Source organism: Eptatretus burgeri, chromosome 3 (genome assembly GCF_056783735.1).
Source record: "Eptatretus burgeri isolate ZD-2024b chromosome 3, Ebu_testis_v1, whole genome shotgun sequence".
NCBI classification, from domain to species: Eukaryota; Metazoa; Chordata; class Myxini; order Myxiniformes; family Myxinidae; genus Eptatretus; species Eptatretus burgeri.
This window is the reverse complement of record NC_140963.1, coordinates 95282769-95300916: the sequence shown is the minus strand read 5'-3', so window position 1 is coordinate 95300916 and position 18148 is coordinate 95282769. Positions and strand designations below refer to the sequence as shown.

Sequence of the window (18148 nt, the reverse complement as noted above, 5' to 3'; positions counted from 1 at the left end):
GTAGCTGTGTCTAATAATCTGAGTCCAATGACAATTGAGTTAACACCGGTCAACGAGAGTATTATGAGACTAAGGATCCGTCACTCCTTGGGTGTCATTTCCCTGGTCTCTGTATATGCTCCAACTGAGGTGAGTGACCTCACCGTGAAGGATGCATGCTATGCCACACTCATGTTTGTGGTTGATCAGTGCCCCAGGCGAGATATTCTTCTAGTCTTGGTCAATTTCAGTGCCTCGACTGGAACTGATAGTTATGGTTATGAGATGTGTGTTGGTCCCCATGGGTCTGGAGCTGTGATCCAGAATAGCACTAAGTTCCTTGACTTTGCAAGAAGTCATGGACTCAGGGTGGCTGGTTCATGGTTTCAGCCCTGACAGGCTCATCACTGGACTTGGTATTCGAATGTTGGTGGTGTGGCAAAGGAGATTGACCATGCGCTCATTGATGGTTGCTGGAGGATGATCCAGTAGTGCAGGGTCTACCGGAGTGCTCAGTTCCTCAATACCGACCACAATCTGGTGGTAGCAACTCCGAAGTTGCAGCATAAATCCAGGAGAATGGTACCATCCCAGCCAAGGCTGGATGTTTGCAAGCTCAAGGATGAGAAGGTAGCAGAGGAGCTTGCGAACAGGCTGAGTGGGGATTTGGGAAGTCTGGGTGCTTTGGGGAATTCTGAAGAGTTGTGGAGTGCCTTCAAGACCACCCTCCTTGATGTTGCTGGTGGATGTCTTGGAACTCACTGTGGGGTGAAGAAGAAATTTATCTCTCAAGTGACACTGGGTACCACCAGTTGGCCATCTGGGTTTTGTTTTGTTTTTTTACAAGTAAGGTGATGACTGATGACCCATTGGCCATCTTGGAACTGATCTTGAAAAAAAACTGACGTGCATATTGAAGCCATCATTCATGATGTTTGCCAAGTTTGAACATCGGTAAATGCATGTCCGAGAAATGGTTGAGTACATGTTCGACACCGGGATTTTTTACAACTAAAATGGCTGCCAGTCGGTCATCTTGGATCTGATCTTGGAAGAAAAAAAATATGATGTACATATGTAAGCCATCATTCCTTGTATGTGTACCAAGATTGAACAACATCGGTAAACGCTTGTCCGAGAGATGGTTGAGGATGTGTTCGACACTTGGTTTCTTTTTTTAGTGGGGATTTGGGAAGTCTGGATTTGTATGTATTGTATTTACCCCCTATGGATTTGTATTTACCCCCTATGGACCCCTTTACTCTGGATTTGTATTTACCCCCTATGGACTTATGGATTTGTATTTGGTCATACACGGGGGGCTTATGGATTTGGTCTCGATTTTCGTGTGTGTGTGTGTGTGTGTGTGTGTGTGTGTGTGTGTGTGTGTGTGTGTGTGTGTGTGTGTGTGTGTGTGTGTGTGTGTGTGTGTGTGTGTGTGTGTGTGTGTGTGTGTGTGTATGTGTGTGTGTGTCCATAACCATATTTCGGACATATATATGGACTGATTTTATTCATACTTGGCACAAAAACAACAAATTATAGTGTACACATACACATTATTTTGTTTCACGATGCAATTAAAGATGATTGACTGGTTGCCATTTTAGTTGTAAAAAAAACAACTGGTGTCCTCAAGCATTTCTCGGACATGCATTTACCAATCTTGTTAAAACTTGGCATGCTGATAAGGAATTATGGTTTACATATGCGTCTCATTTATTTTCGAGATCAGGTCCAAGATGATGATTGGTGGCCATTTTAGTTGTAAAAATCCCAATGTTGAACACGTCCTCAACCATTTTTCGGACATGCATTTACCGATGTTGTTCAAACTTGGTACCCTGATAAGAAACGTTTTTTTTTGTTTTTTTTGGAGATCAGACTCAAGATGGCTGACGGGTGGCCATTTTGTGACTTAAATATGTCCCCAACCATTTTTCGGACATACATTTACCGATGTTGTTCAAACTTGGTACCCTGATAAGAAACGTTTTTTTTTTTTTTTTTTTTGAGATCAGACTCAAGATGGCTGACGGGTGGCCATTTTGTGACTTAAATATGTCCCCAACCATTTTTCAGACGTGCGTGATCCAATTTTGTTCAAACTTTGCTCAAGTATAATACATGGTGGCATACATGTGCCCTTCACTTTATTTTGCGATCTGATCAAAGCTGGCCGACTGGTAGACTGGTGGCCATTTTAGTTCTACATAGATATGGGCTAGCCCTTTAACTACACACAGCAAAATTACTAAAACAATGGGGGCTATGACATTTTATGTCTTTTTTTACTTGTTCAAAGAAAGATGTAGCGATGGTTTCACATGATAATTTATTGTCACCATCCCTACCTTGTTGACATATCTTTTGGCATACCATCCCTAAATCCTTTTTTAAAGTATTTTTTTTCATTATTTGTCATAATATCTACATAAAAATGCATGCAACAATAATGTGCAATTGCTGTGAATTATATTTTATATAATTTGAGAAGATTTTGTTTGTGCGTGAAGTATGATGAGACATGTTTCTCAGATATAACAAAGAAAGTCGCACATAAATGTGAGAAGTTTAAATCGTTCTCCAGTATTTTCATTTTAATATTGTAATCTAAAGCTCACGGAGGAGCTTGTACATTAAAAAAAATAATTCTGAACAGCACTTATGCAATCTCTATAAATGATTTTATAGAAGAAGTCATCTGTCATCCTCTGCAGATGGAAAATATGAACTTGCACATATATCACATTCAGGACAAAGACATTAGTAGACATCAGTGTACTTTGACATGAATTATAAGGACATTGGTATTCAATGGACAAATACATATCATATAAAGCGTAAGTATAAGCCAGCAAGCAAACACATGAATAAAGAAAGGATTATTTGAGGCCATTTTGCTCCATCTTTCCCATCTTTGCAATTTCAATTCCCCAGAAGGATTCCAAGATAACAAATCGGTCATTAGCAAGTTCAATCGGATTGGAATCCCAAATGAGAGCGTACAAAGCTGCGGAGTAATAATGATAACCAGATGTCGCCCGAGGGAAATTGTTCTTGCTGTCCCAGAGCAAAGGGAAATTACAAGATGGGCTTCCATATTCACCGACAGGACAGAGAAAAATCTGACGCTCTACTCAGGATGCGGCTCATGTTTTCATCCTTAAAAAACTATATATTTTATTGTGAATGTGTTTATTGAAAGCATGCTGAGCACATCCTTTATACATTTTGCTCATATCGATTTTTAACCCTTTCCTTTTCTACTTGTCCTCCTGATTTCCATTGATTGATTCTGGCCGCTGTCTTGACATTGCGTTGGTGTTCATGTCCACGGTCCATGTTCACATGTAGATGGCGAACACCACCACACTGAACTACCTGGCGACGGGCCTCAAGCCAAACACCTTGTACGAGTTCTCAGTTAGGGTCATCAAGGGACGTCGCAAAAGTACATGGTCAATGGCGGCACAGGCCACTACGATGGAGGCCGGTAAGGCTCATTTTTTTGCGAGATCTAACCTGTCTGCCCATGATTGAAGTAAAGAAACACCAAGCGTGATATAATTCAACATATCTTCCCTGTTATGAGGTACAATTATGATGATTAAACATTTTAACATCACCCCCACCCCACCCCTTTTCTCGTCCTTTCTGGGCTTTTTGAGGCAAAACAGTTTGCGTGTAACAGGTCATGTGACCTTAAGCAATATCAGACGTTGAAACCTATGTTGTAAAGTGCACCTTTGGTTATATAGGTCTTGCATCACCAAAACTGATCGGAAAATATTTGCTTGTGAGCAATTCTATCATCTCGGAGACAAGCACAAGCATCACATCCAAATTAAGCTGATCATGGAAAAGCAGTGATATATCTGTGAGCAAGCTGTTTATCATTTCTCTGACATTGCATTCTCTGCACAGCATTGAAGCAAAACGAGCAGCCAGAACACAAATTAAGGCCAAAAATGCTGCAAACACCATAAAACTCATTTCCACCACTATGAATCTTTCTCAAAGGCTGACCTGTTCGGATATGTACTTGTGTTACCAAACAGGCAGCCATAACCATTTATGAGAAAACCAGATATGCCAACCCTCTCCCGCACAGAGAAAACAACATTCCTGAGTCGAGGAGGGGGGTGGGGGAGGAGTGTTTGAAAGTGTCACACAGCCTTAGAGAATGAATTGAGGATCTCATCAGTAAATATTTTATCATGCTCTCTTTCTGAGGTTCGATTCAGACTGACTTGCTCACGATTCAGTTGCTGCTTTTAGCTGTGTGTTCATTCAGGAAACTTGAGCTCACTTGCTGTCTCAAGCCATTATCGCCCTACCCAGGTCGTTTTAAGGTTTACCTTTTGCAGGTCTTCGTTACGTGGTTCCACATTCTGGTAACACCACTTTGTGACATTTCTACCATTCTGTAGCTGTCTGGTTTGCCTGATTGACTGTTAGCCACCCTATCATCTCAAAATGTTCCAAATTATCACACTGGTCCTGAAATGTTTTATCAATCTGGATCACTGTTCATGCTGTTAATTTGAATCTGATTAAGGAAAATGTGTTGCCTTTGTTTTCCCTAGTGTTCTCTATCTAATCACAATTTGCTAAAAGGGGTAATTAAAATTTTGAGGAACGATATAGTCAAAGACATGGCAATTGTGTGTGTGTGTATATATATATATATATATATATATATATATATATATATATATATATATATATATACACATACACACACACACACACACACACACACACACACACACATACTTTTTCATCATAGTGTCACTTCAATGCACTTGCTCCATTTATTTTTCAGCCATAATATATTTTTCAGCCATGTTTTTTTTTTCATAGTTTTCAGCTATGTTTTGGTTGCTTCAATCAGTTCATCAGCGGCCACACAGGTGGGACTAAAAACGTTGAAACGAATAACTCGCTGATAATCAGTTCTGGCCTATATGAGAAAAGGAGGATGGGTGTAATGCAGCTGCTTGAAGTCACAGTCATGAATGGTGGTCTATGCAGCACGGGCATCTTGTGCACAGGTGCATTGTTGCAAAGTAATTGTGCCCCTTTAGTTGACATCTGTCAGCATATGTCTTTTATGGCCTGCTGAAATTTTTGCATTTGGCTGGTGTAATATTCTTCTTTGATTGTAGTTTTAGAGGCACATAATCATCAGTCAGCAGGGTTCCCTTGGCATCACAGAAGATTCAGACCATGATCTTGCCAATTTCGGGATGGGTGTGAAATTCCTTGTGTTGCAGTGATCCCTTGTGTTCCCATTGCATGGATTCCAACAGGTCTGTCAGGCTGGCCTAGCCTAGAGTTACACACACTCACCTCTACGTTGTCTTGGCTGGGTTTGAATCCCGAATCAGCTATAAACTGTCATCCTGGTGTTTCACAGGTATGGTGATTCATCAGTATGACTGCTGTCTCTCGGATGGATGTTAAACTGACGTCCCATCTGCTGGCATTAGTTGGTGGATGTTAAAGATCCCACGGTGTCCTTCATGAAGAATGGGCAAGCTATGGCTGACACCCTGAACAAATTCCAGCTTATTCCCCGAACCTACAGAGAGTGCTGCATCATTGGTGCAGCTGCTCCCTCAGCCAATGATGCTACCCCCACAGTCTTGTGTTGCATATGAAAGAAGAATGGATTCCAATATTATTTCAGGAATTGCAGTGGTGAAGCCATCTCTCATCTTGTATAATGTTGAGAAAAAGTTTGCCTACCTTTTCGAATTTTCTGTATTTCTGCATAAATTTGACCTAAAATGTGAGCATATCTTCATCCAAGACTGAATGAAAGATAAAGAGAATCTGATTATACAAATAGCACACAAAAAAAATCTACTTTTTCATTTATTTAATGAGCAAAATGATCAAACATTCAATTTATTTGTCAGAAGAAGCATGTGAACCTTTACATCCAGTCACTGGTGGCACCCCCTTGAGCAGCGAAAACGTCAACCAAACGTTTCCTGTAACTCTTGATCAGTGCTGCACTTCGGCTTGGAAGAATTTTGGCCCATTCCTCATTACAGACCTGCTTCAACTCAGGGATATTTGTGGCCTTTCTTGCGTGAACTGCTCACTTCAGGTTCTGCCACAACATTTCAATTAGGTTAAGGTCTGGGGTTTGACTTGGCCATTCCAAAACACAAAATCTCTTCTGCTTTAGCCATTCTGTTGTGGATTTACTTGTGTGTTTGGAATCATACTCTTTCTGCATGACCCACTTTCTGTTAAGATTCAGCACATGGACAGATTCCCTGGCATTCTCCTGTACAATTTGCTGGTGAAATCCAGAATTCATTGCTCCGTCAATGATGGCAAGCCATCTGGATCTTGAGGCAGCGAAGCAGCCATAAACCATGCTACTCCCACCACCATGCTTCATGGTTGGGATAAGGTTCTTATGTTGGAATGTCGTATTTGGTTTTTGCCAAACATAATGTTTCTCGTTTAAGCCAAAAAGTTGCACTTTCGACTTGTCTGTCCACAGAACATTCTTCCAATAGCCTTCTGGATCATCCAGGTGGTCTTTGGCAAACTTGAGACGGGCAGCAATGTTCTTCTTGGAAAGCAGTGGTTTCCTCCTTGCTCTACTTCCATGCACACCATTCTTGTTCAGTGTGTTCCTGATGATGGACTCATGAACACTGACAGCCAATGCAAGGGATGCCTTCAGATCCTTAGACATTGCCCTGTGGTTCTTTTTAACCTCATGGATTATTGTACACCTTGCTCTTGGAGTGATTTTTATTGGACGATGGCTCCTGGAAAGAGTAACAATGGTGTTGAATTTTCTCGATTTGTACTCTGTCTGCCTGACCGTGGATTGGTGGAGCCCAACATCTTTAGAAATGGTTCTGTAACCCTTTCCAGACTAATTAAAACCTCTTTTGGTCGGGGCATGACATGTTTCCACAAACCTGTGGTGAAGACCAGACTCTCATGGTGACGAATAAAGTTTATGTTTTCCATATAGGACAGAGACACCCAAACTCACTCCTGATTGTCATCCCATTGATTAAAACATCTGACTTTAATTACCCCCTGAATTGATTTGATTAACCTTAAGGTTCACATGCTTTTTCTGACAAAGAAATTGAATGTTGGATCATTTTGCTCGATAAATAAATGAAAAGGTAGATTTTTTTTGTGTGCTATTTGTTCAATCAGTTTCTCTTTATTTATTATTGCGACTTAGATGAAGATCTGATCACATTTTAGGTCAAATTTATGCAGAAATACAGAGAATTCTAAAGGGTTCACAAATTTTTTCTCACCGCTGTAATTGGTGGTGAATGATAAATTCATCTGCATCTGCATTGAAGAGTTTGAGGGGTTGGGAGACTTCTCAAGACTTTGCATCTGCCAATCATCCTGACCTGCAGTCATCTTCAAGAGACTCATATCATCAATATCAGATTGACAAAACTAATGGGATATAACAAACACATTTAAAGTTTATCATGATAAAAAAACCAGATTTTGTGTGAAAAATCGTGGCTATCAGGAAAAAGAAAAAAAAAGTGGCCTTGTTTCTTGCATCAGAGAACCATCCCTTGCATCATGTCACGTGACTTGACACATTATATTTTGCAGAAAAATAGACTTGGATAGGGTGGGGGATATTTTAATAACTTAACAGTTGTGATGCTTTTCTAAAAACTACAACATAGAAAAAGAATGACAAAAGTCTTATTTCGGAATTGTATTTTCTGTTTTGCTCTGAAGTGCTTGCAACGTTCTGTTGGTGTCATTTTTCAAACAAGGCAATATAAAAATCTCACTCTCTAGTTCAACAAAACCTCTGCAGCACATTGTACGATTTTTGTTCTCATAAACAGCACGTTTCGGAGACATTCCCATTTTAACGAATGCATTTCAACTCAATAAAATGAACAGTGAAATGTAAATTATATAATATTTAATTTTTTTTTAATGGTCCTTTATTTATTTGTTGGAGGTTGGGGGAAATCCCAGTAAACAATTTTTTGACAAAACAAACAGTAAACTTCACATATCAGTTCATTATTCATAATAAGACTGCTCTAATAGCCATTCCATGGTAATATGAAGACTTGGAAATATCTTGCAGTAAATTGTCATATTTTTCAGAGAATATAATGTATTATAAATTTTCAATAACAACAATGATTTCAAGCATCATTAACCAATCATCCTCGAAATTGTATCCCTTCTGCAGTGCCATCCTCACCTCCCAAGGACTTGACTATTATTAGCAAAGAGGATCAACCACGTACAGCCATTGTGAACTGGCAACCACCTTCTGAAGCAAACGGAAGAATCACGGGCAAGTACCAGGGAAATGTCATGGTATTGGAGATGAATACGCTTTTTTGTTTCACCTTATAGTAAAAAGTCCGCTGATTTAACACACTCCATCCCCTCTCCCCCGCCCCCCACTCCACCCAACCTACCCCACCTCCCCTCCCCCCCCCAACTTTCTCACTTTATTCCTTCCAACAAATTTTTCTTTGTTACAAACTGAGGGTTATTTTGAATACTTTTGCCACCATGGGAAATAAGGAGAGGCTAATGTCTCAACCCTTCGTCAGTGCCAACAAAACAATTTTTGTGAAGACCTGTAATAATTGTAATTACTTTTAATTATTTACAACCACTTTTGAGTGGCTTTGCAATGACTATATCAACAGCATGACGTTTTTGAAATTTTTATTTCAAATAAACAGATACAAAGTCAAAGGAGGAAGTTCACTATTACATACAATGCAATGTCCAACAACGATTCCTGCATTGGGTTATTTCCACCCAGTGTCCCAGTCCTGCTGGCTCAACTCACACATGTTCACCTCGTCTACCAGGGCTGTTGAACGATTGAGTCTTGTCGCGTCATTCTCTCTCGTACGTTGGCTCATCCGGGATGATTGAAGAGCTCAAAGGAATTATTTCCCGATACACAATCTTAAAGAGTTTTAATCAACCTGATTATAATCGGCTCCATGCGTTAACAACCGCTCTGGACATTAACACCTCGTTCACTCATCAGAGGTAAATCCAGCACGGAGACGATCGAAACACACGACTCATCACATGTCATCTGTCTCTCTACACCTCCCTCTCATGGATTTATATAGTATCACAGAACAATCCCGTGCCTTCCAGCAACTGTGATTGTCGTCCATACTGGAAGTTTCATCTGAGAATGTTCAAGCACCTTCATGAATCTCATCAGGCAGTTTCCAGTACAATACTGCCATCTGCAGTAAAAATTAGCTTATAACATCAAGCAGTTAATATTACAATTTACCGATCCATGCCAAACGAAACTTAAAACATGTAAACATCAAATTGAATTGTTTATTTACATGCATTTACTAATGCTTACTCACAAATACCACAATATCTAGCTTTTAACTGACAGAGGGGAAGGAACTAGCATTGCCACAAAGGCTTCCAAAGCCTTTAAGTTGGCTGGCACTGGGCAGCGACGTAGCAGCTGTTTGTCGTTGGTTGTTATCTCCATTTGCTGGTTTCAGAAGGTGGAATGGAGTCCTCTTAGGGCTGGAAGTATCCACCTCCATTTTGGTAAAGAATCACGATTCATGAACCAAGATGTAAAGTTTTCTTGTTCTCAAAGTTTTGTTCCGAGGACACTTTTTAGAATCGGCAACCGAGCCCTCGACAGCCACCAACTGCAGTTTGTTTGTGGTAATGTTCCCACTGATGGTTTTTAAGATCTCCATCTGGTTCTTCTTTATCATTCCCATTACTCCAATTATCACTGGTACAATTTTGCTCCTCTTCAGCTTCCAGGATATTTTCACTTCATTTTTGACATTCTTGGTATTTGAGAATTTTTTTGATTTCTGTATTGTTTCGGCAAAAATTGCCGGGTACTGAAAGCTTGAGTTTAAAAATTGAAATTAACTTCACCTTCTCCACCCCCTTTCATCAATCCTCAATTAGTCACTCCCTACTGACTATCTATACCCCCACACTTTTCATTTTGTGTGTGTTTTAACTACTACCGTGTTTGTGGAGTTTTTGTTTTTTTTGCGAATGTGTGTGGGTGTTTTTTTTTTTTGTGAGTGTGTGTGTGGGTGTTCATCATGGTTCAGTCTTGAGCCCAATCCTGTTCATTATGGTTCTTGAGGCTATATCACAGGAATTTAGAGGTATACCTTGGGACCTCCTGTATGCTGATGACCTGGTGCTTATAGCCGACAGTGTGGAAGAGGTAATGGGTAAATATGCAGTATGGAGGCCAGAGGACTGAAAGTGAATACAGGGAAAACAAAGTACTGGTTAGTGGTGCGGGAGAAGGAAGTGTGGAAAAATAGGGAGGTAGCCCTGTGCTGTCGAGAAAAGGTGTAGGTAGCAATTCAATATTGTGTAAATACTGCAACTGCTGGGAGCACAAGAGGTGTCGTGGCATCGGGGGTAGACTGCAGGTGGTACCTGACTTAAAATGTGCTTTTTGCACAGGCAAACATGTGACTAGAGCAGAAAGGTTAGTTTATGGGGATATATCTCTGTAATGTGTCAATAACTTCTGTTACATTGGTGATATGATTGGTGCAGGTGGTAGTGTAGAGGCAGCAGTGAGTGTAAGAATTAGAAGTGGCTGGAGGAGTTGTTACCCCTATTGCCATCAAGAGGGACCTCTCTCCTATTAACGGGAAAAACTTCATGCAGTTTGCATTAGAAGGGTGATGTTGTATGGCAGTGAAACATGGGTGATCAAAAAGGAGGATGAACGGAGGTTTGAACGAAATCAAATGAGAATGGTGAGGTGGATGTGTGATGTGACACTGAAGGATAGGAAATCAAATGTGGAATTAAGAGATAGGTAAGGTATAGAAAGCATTAGTGAGGTTATGCGTAGGGGTAGGTTGAGATGGTTCAGCATGTGGAAAGGATGTGGGCGAGTAGTTGTGTGAAGAGGTACAAATATGAATGTGAATGGAAGGAGAGCAAGAGGCCGTCCAAGGAAAACATGGGATGTGTTGCTGAGAGATGATCTTAGAATTAAAGGCCTAACAAGAGGGCTAGTAAGGGATCCTGCAGCCCGGAAGGCAGCCATTAGGTGAACCACGGCTTACACGTGTAAGCATGAAAACGGCCATAAAACGACGATGATGATGACTACTACTACTACTACTACTACTACTACTACTACTACTACTACTACTACTACTACTACTACTACTGTTACTTTCATGGCTCTAATTAATCCCACCTTGTAGGGCTGGCAACATGATTCTTTCCTCTCCACACCAATTTATCCCAATCATCCTCTCACTGCATCCCCACTTCCTGTCCCTCTCTACCACTTCCATCCACCTCACTTTTGGTCTGCCTCTTATCCTCCTGCCAACTACATCCATATCAAAGACCAGCCTGACAACATATCTTCCTCCCCCCTGATCACCTGCTTCAACCAATGCAGACTTTTCTGTCATGCCTTTTGCCAATGTCCCTTACTCCTGCGCACCTCCCGATATGCTAATTACTCTTCCTTTCCCTCATCGAGTTCCCTCTCAGCTCTTTCTGAATCTGAATCTCCATCTCCATCCTCTGCAGCAGTGTCTCCTTTTCCTTACTCAAGACCCAAGAATCTGCACCAATGTTGGCAGACTGTACCCAGCTTCACGCTCTCTCGAATGGATGGTCGACGCTTGATGCGAAGCATCAGGGTGTCTGTTTATGTTTTGGTTGAGAATAAAATCCTGATTGGCAGCTCAAATCTGAATGATATACCTCTGAATTATTTAAAATCCAGCAATCCTATACAGGCATTGTGTGTGTGTGTGTGTGTGTGTGTGTGTGTGTGTGTGTGTGTGTGTGTGTGTGTGTGTGTGTGTGTGTGTGTGTGTGTGTGTGTGTGTGTGTGTGTGTGTGTGTGTGTGTGTGTGTCTTTTGGTGGGTTTTAAAGTAGAGATTAATGGTGAGAAATATGCATGAATGCAGAGTTGTGGAGAAGCAGCTCCTGTTTGGCAAAATTGTTATGCTTGCACAGATTAAAGGGACATATTAGAATAGAACCTTATTCAACCAGACGCTCCATAAACCGACAAAATAATAGCAATTTAAGCACTCAAAGTAAGCTGCCCACATCTGTGCCACTTTCCCAAACGGCTTTAACTGCCTATTTGTGTGAAATGCCTGAAATCCCACAGATTACTTTGCCCAACCTTGGAGCTGCCTCATATAATGTCTGAGCAATGCAACCCTTCGATCCCTTTCATTTCACGTCACCAATCTGAAAATTCGGGTGTTTAGAAACATCATTTACGTCTTCATTAACAATGATGCTTTCCTATTATTGCAGGGTATATCATCTACTACACAACTGACGCATCCGCCGAGATCCACGACTGGGTGGTGGAACCAGTTGTTGGAGACCGTCTGTCACATCAGATCCAAGAACTGACCCTCGATACAGTCTATCAGTTCAAGATACAGGCCCGGAATGCCAAGGGCATGGGGCCTATGTCAGAGCCTGTTGTTTTCCGCACACCAAAGAGTAAGTGACTTGACCTTTCTTTTCGTCCCTGGTTCCTACCTTTTAATCCTTCCTGTGCCTTTTCATTTTTGGTATGATACTATAAAGTGCAAACAAAATTCTGGACAACCATGCTTTGTGTGGTTGAGGGAAGAAGGGGAAGAGGCAAATCTTGTTTGTGCTGGATGGGTGGGTTAAAGGCTGCAACCACGCTGTCTCTGCCAGGACTTCGGAAAGCAATGAAGGATAGGGATGTTTGGAGAAATCTGATCACGAATGTCACCGTAAGTCAGATATGACTTGACGGAACTAGGTAACTAACTATGAAATACCCTAAAAGTTATTTAAGAGGTAATAATGCAGCCAAGTTCAACATTCTGCAAGGAATGACATCTACTATCAAAGCACTACACCAGTGAAATTATTATAGTGCTCCAGGTCTTTGATATTGGAAGCAGGTGGTTGTAAAACTGTCTATTAAATGGTTGAGTAGTTCCTGAATGTGGTTTCAAAAGAACAGTGGTTGCAAAATGAAGGTTTGTCCGATTGAATATTTAGTCATTGTATTTCTTGGAATATTTTACTGAACTATTGTTGTTAACTTGTGAACTACAAAGTTTTACCGGCAGTTACAAGATGCCCGTACACCACTACTAGTCCTTTTCGGTATCATATTGTGGCTAAAGGGGCCATCTTCATTTTTGTGTGTGCAAAATTGGATTAGTACATTGAAATCAAAATATATTTCAGAAATAAAACAGGGGAAGGGAGTTAGGGAATATGTTTGCAAAAAGGTAAAATATGTTTGGATCAGAACAGGAGGGGTAAAAGGAGGTTATATGACAGACGTAGGAGTAAGATTAGGATAGGTCAAAATTTCATGAATTTTGTATACTTAATATGTAGATAGCCCCAAATGTCGAGGGTGTAAAGAAAAATTGGGGAGCTCAAATAAGCTGTAATGCACGAAATCGAACAAAAAAGTTGAGTGAAATTGATATGCTGAAAAAGTATGAAAAATCAGTCAGATAAGGTATCTGGGAATACCTATATAATAGTGCATTGTTACATGCAGACTATGCCAACAACTTCCTCACCTTTTATGCTGAGGGATCACAAATAATGATTAATAATAGTTATTTATACAGTATAGCACCTTGCACTGGGAGATTTTTCAAGGTGAGGCCCTTTTCAGGAAGATATCAAATCAAAAAGGAGCACAAGGTAACCAGGCTTGATGGTGTAATGGTTAAAACATCTGCTTTGAGTCTGGAAAGTTGTAGGTTCAAACTTGAGTCTGGAAGGTTGGAGGTTCAAACGTGATTTAGTCTGCAAGGTTGGAGGTTCAAACTTGAGTCTGGAAGGTTGGAGGTTCAAACTTCAGCTGAGTCATACCAAAGACTTTAAAAATGGCAGCAATTACAAAAGTTAAGAAGGCAGACAATTCCCAAAGCTTGGCATCCATAGGGAGTAGGAAGTTTCTCCTTAGGAAATACCCTGCTGAGTGCGGTGAGAAAAACGGCATCATTTTTGTGATGTTGCTGGTACCCAGAGTACCCAGGAAGTGATGGCACTTCCTACAAGCTCAGTGGCTGTGTTTGTCTCATTTAACAGTCTTATGTTTTGTCTCATATTTTCGGCTGTATGTCCATGTATTTGTGGCAGCTCCACTACAAGCTTTAGATCATGTAAGTAATAAAAAAAAAACAAAGAATAAATGACATAAGCAAATTAACAGGAAACAATATGAAAGGTGTTGATTGGCATGCCCATCAATGAGATTTCTGTAAACTAATGCAATCAAGATGGTCGTGAATAAAAACTAGAACGGCACTCAGTGGAGCATATACTCCAACCAGACTGTAGAGTTTACGTTTTGTATCCCACTGATAGGCCGGATCTGGATTCGGACCTGAACTAAAATTTAACTGGCTTGTTCATATCACCGAGCCAATTCATCCAGAAAGTTTCGTCTGAATCCATCCGCAACTTTTTGAAATATCCTGCTATGTATAGTTTTTGGCCCTATCTCTCAATGGTGAAGAATCACTTTAAAAATTCTTGTGTCCAGATCCGGATCTTCACCAAAATTTCATCAATTCGTCCATGTCACACACCCAACCTGTCCACCATGTTTTGTTCGAATATGTGTATAACGTTTTGAGATATCATGCTCACAAACAGACAAACAAGGGTGAAAACATAACCTCTGCACACCTTCGGTTCAGTGGCAGAGGTAAAATAAGAAGATGCAAAATACAAGCAAATAAATAATCCGTTTATAAATTACAAGCAGGCAGAGAATAAACGACTGGGGCGAAGAAATCTTTTGAGCAAATGTATATGTGATTGGGATTCAATTACAAACTCTGCCACCACAAGCATGTTTCAAACTTTATATATCAATCATGAATATATGAGGAGGCATAGCTTTTGCCTTGCAGGCTTACACAGTATTTAGATGGCAACACAGTTCAATTGACCATTAATAAGGGTCTTTGCCAAGAGGTACACGTTACTCACCTCTAAGCTGTCTCGCCTAAGTTCAAATCCGGACCCAGCTATAAACTGTCATCCCGGTGTTTCACAGGCAGGGTCATTCGTCAATCCATCGGATAGACGTTAAACCGGGAGTCCCGTCTGCCGGCATTGTTTGGTGGGCGTTAAAGATCTTATGGTGTCCTTCACGAAGAGTAGGCGAGCTATCGCTGGCACGATGACCAAATTGCAAATTCCTGCCCTGACTTCCTGAGTCGGAGCGGTGACCCCGACCAGATTTGTAGCCAAGTAACTGCTTCGGCAGCAACAATGCCTTGCATAGGGCATGGTGCATTATGATGATGTTGTTTTTTTCCATATTTATCACATTTTGTGATAATTTACCTCTATCCTTAGTAACGAAGGATCGTGATTTACTTATATAAGTACATGTAGTAATTTCGTAATATATAGTAATGATATAGTAATAATATAGTAATAGGATAGTAACCTGGTAACTAAGGATAGTAACTAAGGATAGTAAGTAATTTGTGTAATTTTCATGGCACTTCATGGTCTATTCCCATTTCCTAAGTCTCCCCTCTCTCTCTTTCCTGCAAAAACCTGAGGATAATCCATGATTGTTATCCTGTTGAGGTTTTACTCATTTACTCTCCCATTAATTACTTTCTTTCTTTCTTTCTTCCACTTCCTATCTCCGGTGTTTGGCTTTCACCAGCAGACCGTTCAAGCTCTGTGGCTAATGATCAAGGTAAAGGGATGGGAAGGGAGCAGTGATTGTGGGAGGGGGGGTGGGGGTACTGTTTGCAAATTTGCAAATCAGCGTTTTGCCTTTGCGATGTGCCTATTATACACCTTGCTTCCATCTCCATGCCTCTCTTGATCTCTTCACCCTTCTCTGTCTCTGTCCTTATCTTAGTCTTTATTTCCCCCCCCCCTCATCCATTTATTTTATTATCTCTTTCTCGGTCTCCTGTTTCTTCATCCGATAAGAATACTGGTGGGAGTATTTGCTACATTGAAACGTGACATCCACAAGGATTTTGCTGACATGCATTGAAATTACGATTTTACTTTTATGCTTACCTAGCCTGTTTGCGGCCTTCGTGCTTCTGCCGTAGACTGGCTTTACGAAAGCGCTCATGTCAAAGCTGTTTGAATGAGCATTTGGTTGCTTGCTCGCTATGAAGGAAAATGTCTTCGTTTTGTATGTCCAACAGCTGATAACTTTCTTGGCAAACATGAAATTGCATTTACACTGGATTTCAAATGAATCCCACATGCTGAAACCACTAAACATCACATTGTGTAAAATGGGAAAAATAAAGCTTCCAATTTTAAAATTTAGTTTCAGACATTTTCTGGGATACCATAAAAGCTTTGTAATTGAGTTTTTTTTGGGGGGGGAGAGGGGTGGAGTGCTTTCCACTAATCCCTTTCTCTTTCCTACTGTTTTGCTTCTTCACCTCCTGTTGTATAGCATCAGCTAGTGGTCAGTTGGATAATAAAATGTGGCCCAGTACTGTTGATGGAGACACATCCCGATCGTCTGGTGAGTGTTTTTCTAAGTCCTTGTTTGCTTGATGTTAAATGAAGGAGAATATCCCACTTTGTGGAGGAGATTGTGCACATTTTTGAAACGTTTACCCACCTGCATGAGTAATTAACGACTGATAAATCCTATTTTGAGAGGATATGAATTTGTTAGTGCAATGGCAAGAATCGTGTCTACTGCCCATTTCCACCTCTTGATCTCATCCATTTCTACCTCTTTTATTTTTAAAAAAACATTTTCTAAAACTGCTGAAACCCTGTTCTCACCCAATTCTTCCTCTTTTGATGTGATCCGTACGTATGTTCTTATCCTACCGGGTTTTGGTGTATTTCATTTTTAGGCTCACAATACCCATTTTAAGTCACGTCTAATGTATTATCGACATATTGCCTCCAAGATCTGGTTGATTCACATGATCGTTCTCCCCAGAATCTCCTGGAGAACCCTATATCCCATCCCCAGCATCAGGCCTCAGAGCTGATAACAACGTGCTGGTGATTGTGATCGTGACAATCGGAGCTCTTACGGTTCTGGCAGTAGTCATAATTGCTGTGGCATGCACCCGGTATTCTTCACCAAGCCAGATAAAGTAAGTACACATATTATGTACAAGTTGCTTACATGGATATCCACCATCATGATTTAAATGTTTCTGTAATCCTGCTTTTTATGATCAGCCAAAACTTATCCAATTTGTAAATTTTAGCTATTATGTGAATTATTTAACTCTGCAGATTCTAATGAAAATTTAATAATACAAAAAGTACTTTTAAAATACTTCCAGTTAACTTAACAATGAATAATGTGAATGCACTTCATGTTGTTTGTTTTAGAACTAGACTGTTACACCAGTGATAAACAAAAAGTCACATGACTAAAACCTTGAAAAGCATCCAGTTATCCAAGAATGAATGCTGCATAATTCTTATTTTCAAATGAGAACAATGGCTTTTTGTTTCCACAGTGGATTACTCCAGTAGGGTGATTGTTAATTACACAAGGAGGGAAATGTTGGTAAACCAGACGTGGTGGTGTAATGGTTAGAATGTCTGCTCTGAGTCTGGGAGGTTGTTGGTTCAAACTCCAGCTGTCATACCAAACAATTTATTTTAATATAATAATGGTACTTACTGCATCCTTGCTTGGTGTTCAGCTTTAAAAATTATAGAGCATGCACAAACAACGCTGAGAAGGCAATGGCAAACCACCCAGTATAACCATTGCCAAGGAACTGCTTTGGCAACACCAACGATCTGTATGTGCTGGTAAGGTCGGAAAGTTGTTCTTCAGAAAAAAAAAATATCACCTTCTATCCTTGAGTAAATTCACCCGCACACACAAAGTGAGAAGCGGGGTGAATCAATTGTTTACTTCTGTCTGTCTGTCCTATCGACAAACTTCAGTGTATGATCAAGGAAGAACTTAATATTAATTGAATGTTATATTTTGAACAGGAATCGGAAAACAAACCTGAAGTACAGCATTACTTTGGCTCTGAATTTGTCCTGGTAACACATGCGCAGAAAGGAGTGAGATAATTTTCTCACTCTGTCTGCCTGGCAGTCAAACAAAATTGAAAATCATTCCAAACAGGA

The 18148-nt window shown here is 40.4% G+C and overlaps 1 protein-coding gene across 7 annotated transcripts in view; it reads left to right on the top strand.

Annotated features, from left to right (window-relative positions):
• The window catches only part of LOC147030487 (neogenin-like), a 247021-nt gene that overhangs the window by 194945 nt on the left and 33928 nt on the right, over positions 1-18148 (top strand). For 5 of the 7 annotated variants that reach the window (XM_085874613.1, XM_085874615.1, XM_085874616.1 and 2 more), the window contains exons 18-23: positions 3337-3475; positions 8216-8323; positions 12326-12520; positions 15717-15749; positions 16479-16550; positions 16983-17142. In XM_085874613.1, coding sequence (XP_085730739.1) covers positions 3337-3475; positions 8216-8323; positions 12326-12520; positions 15717-15749; positions 16479-16550; positions 16983-17142 — 707 coding nt within the window. The remainder of the gene's footprint in view (positions 1-3336; positions 3476-8215; positions 8324-12325; positions 12521-15716; positions 15750-16478; positions 16551-16982; positions 17143-18148) is intronic. The other 2 variants (XM_085874611.1, XM_085874612.1) reach the window with 2 other exon arrangements.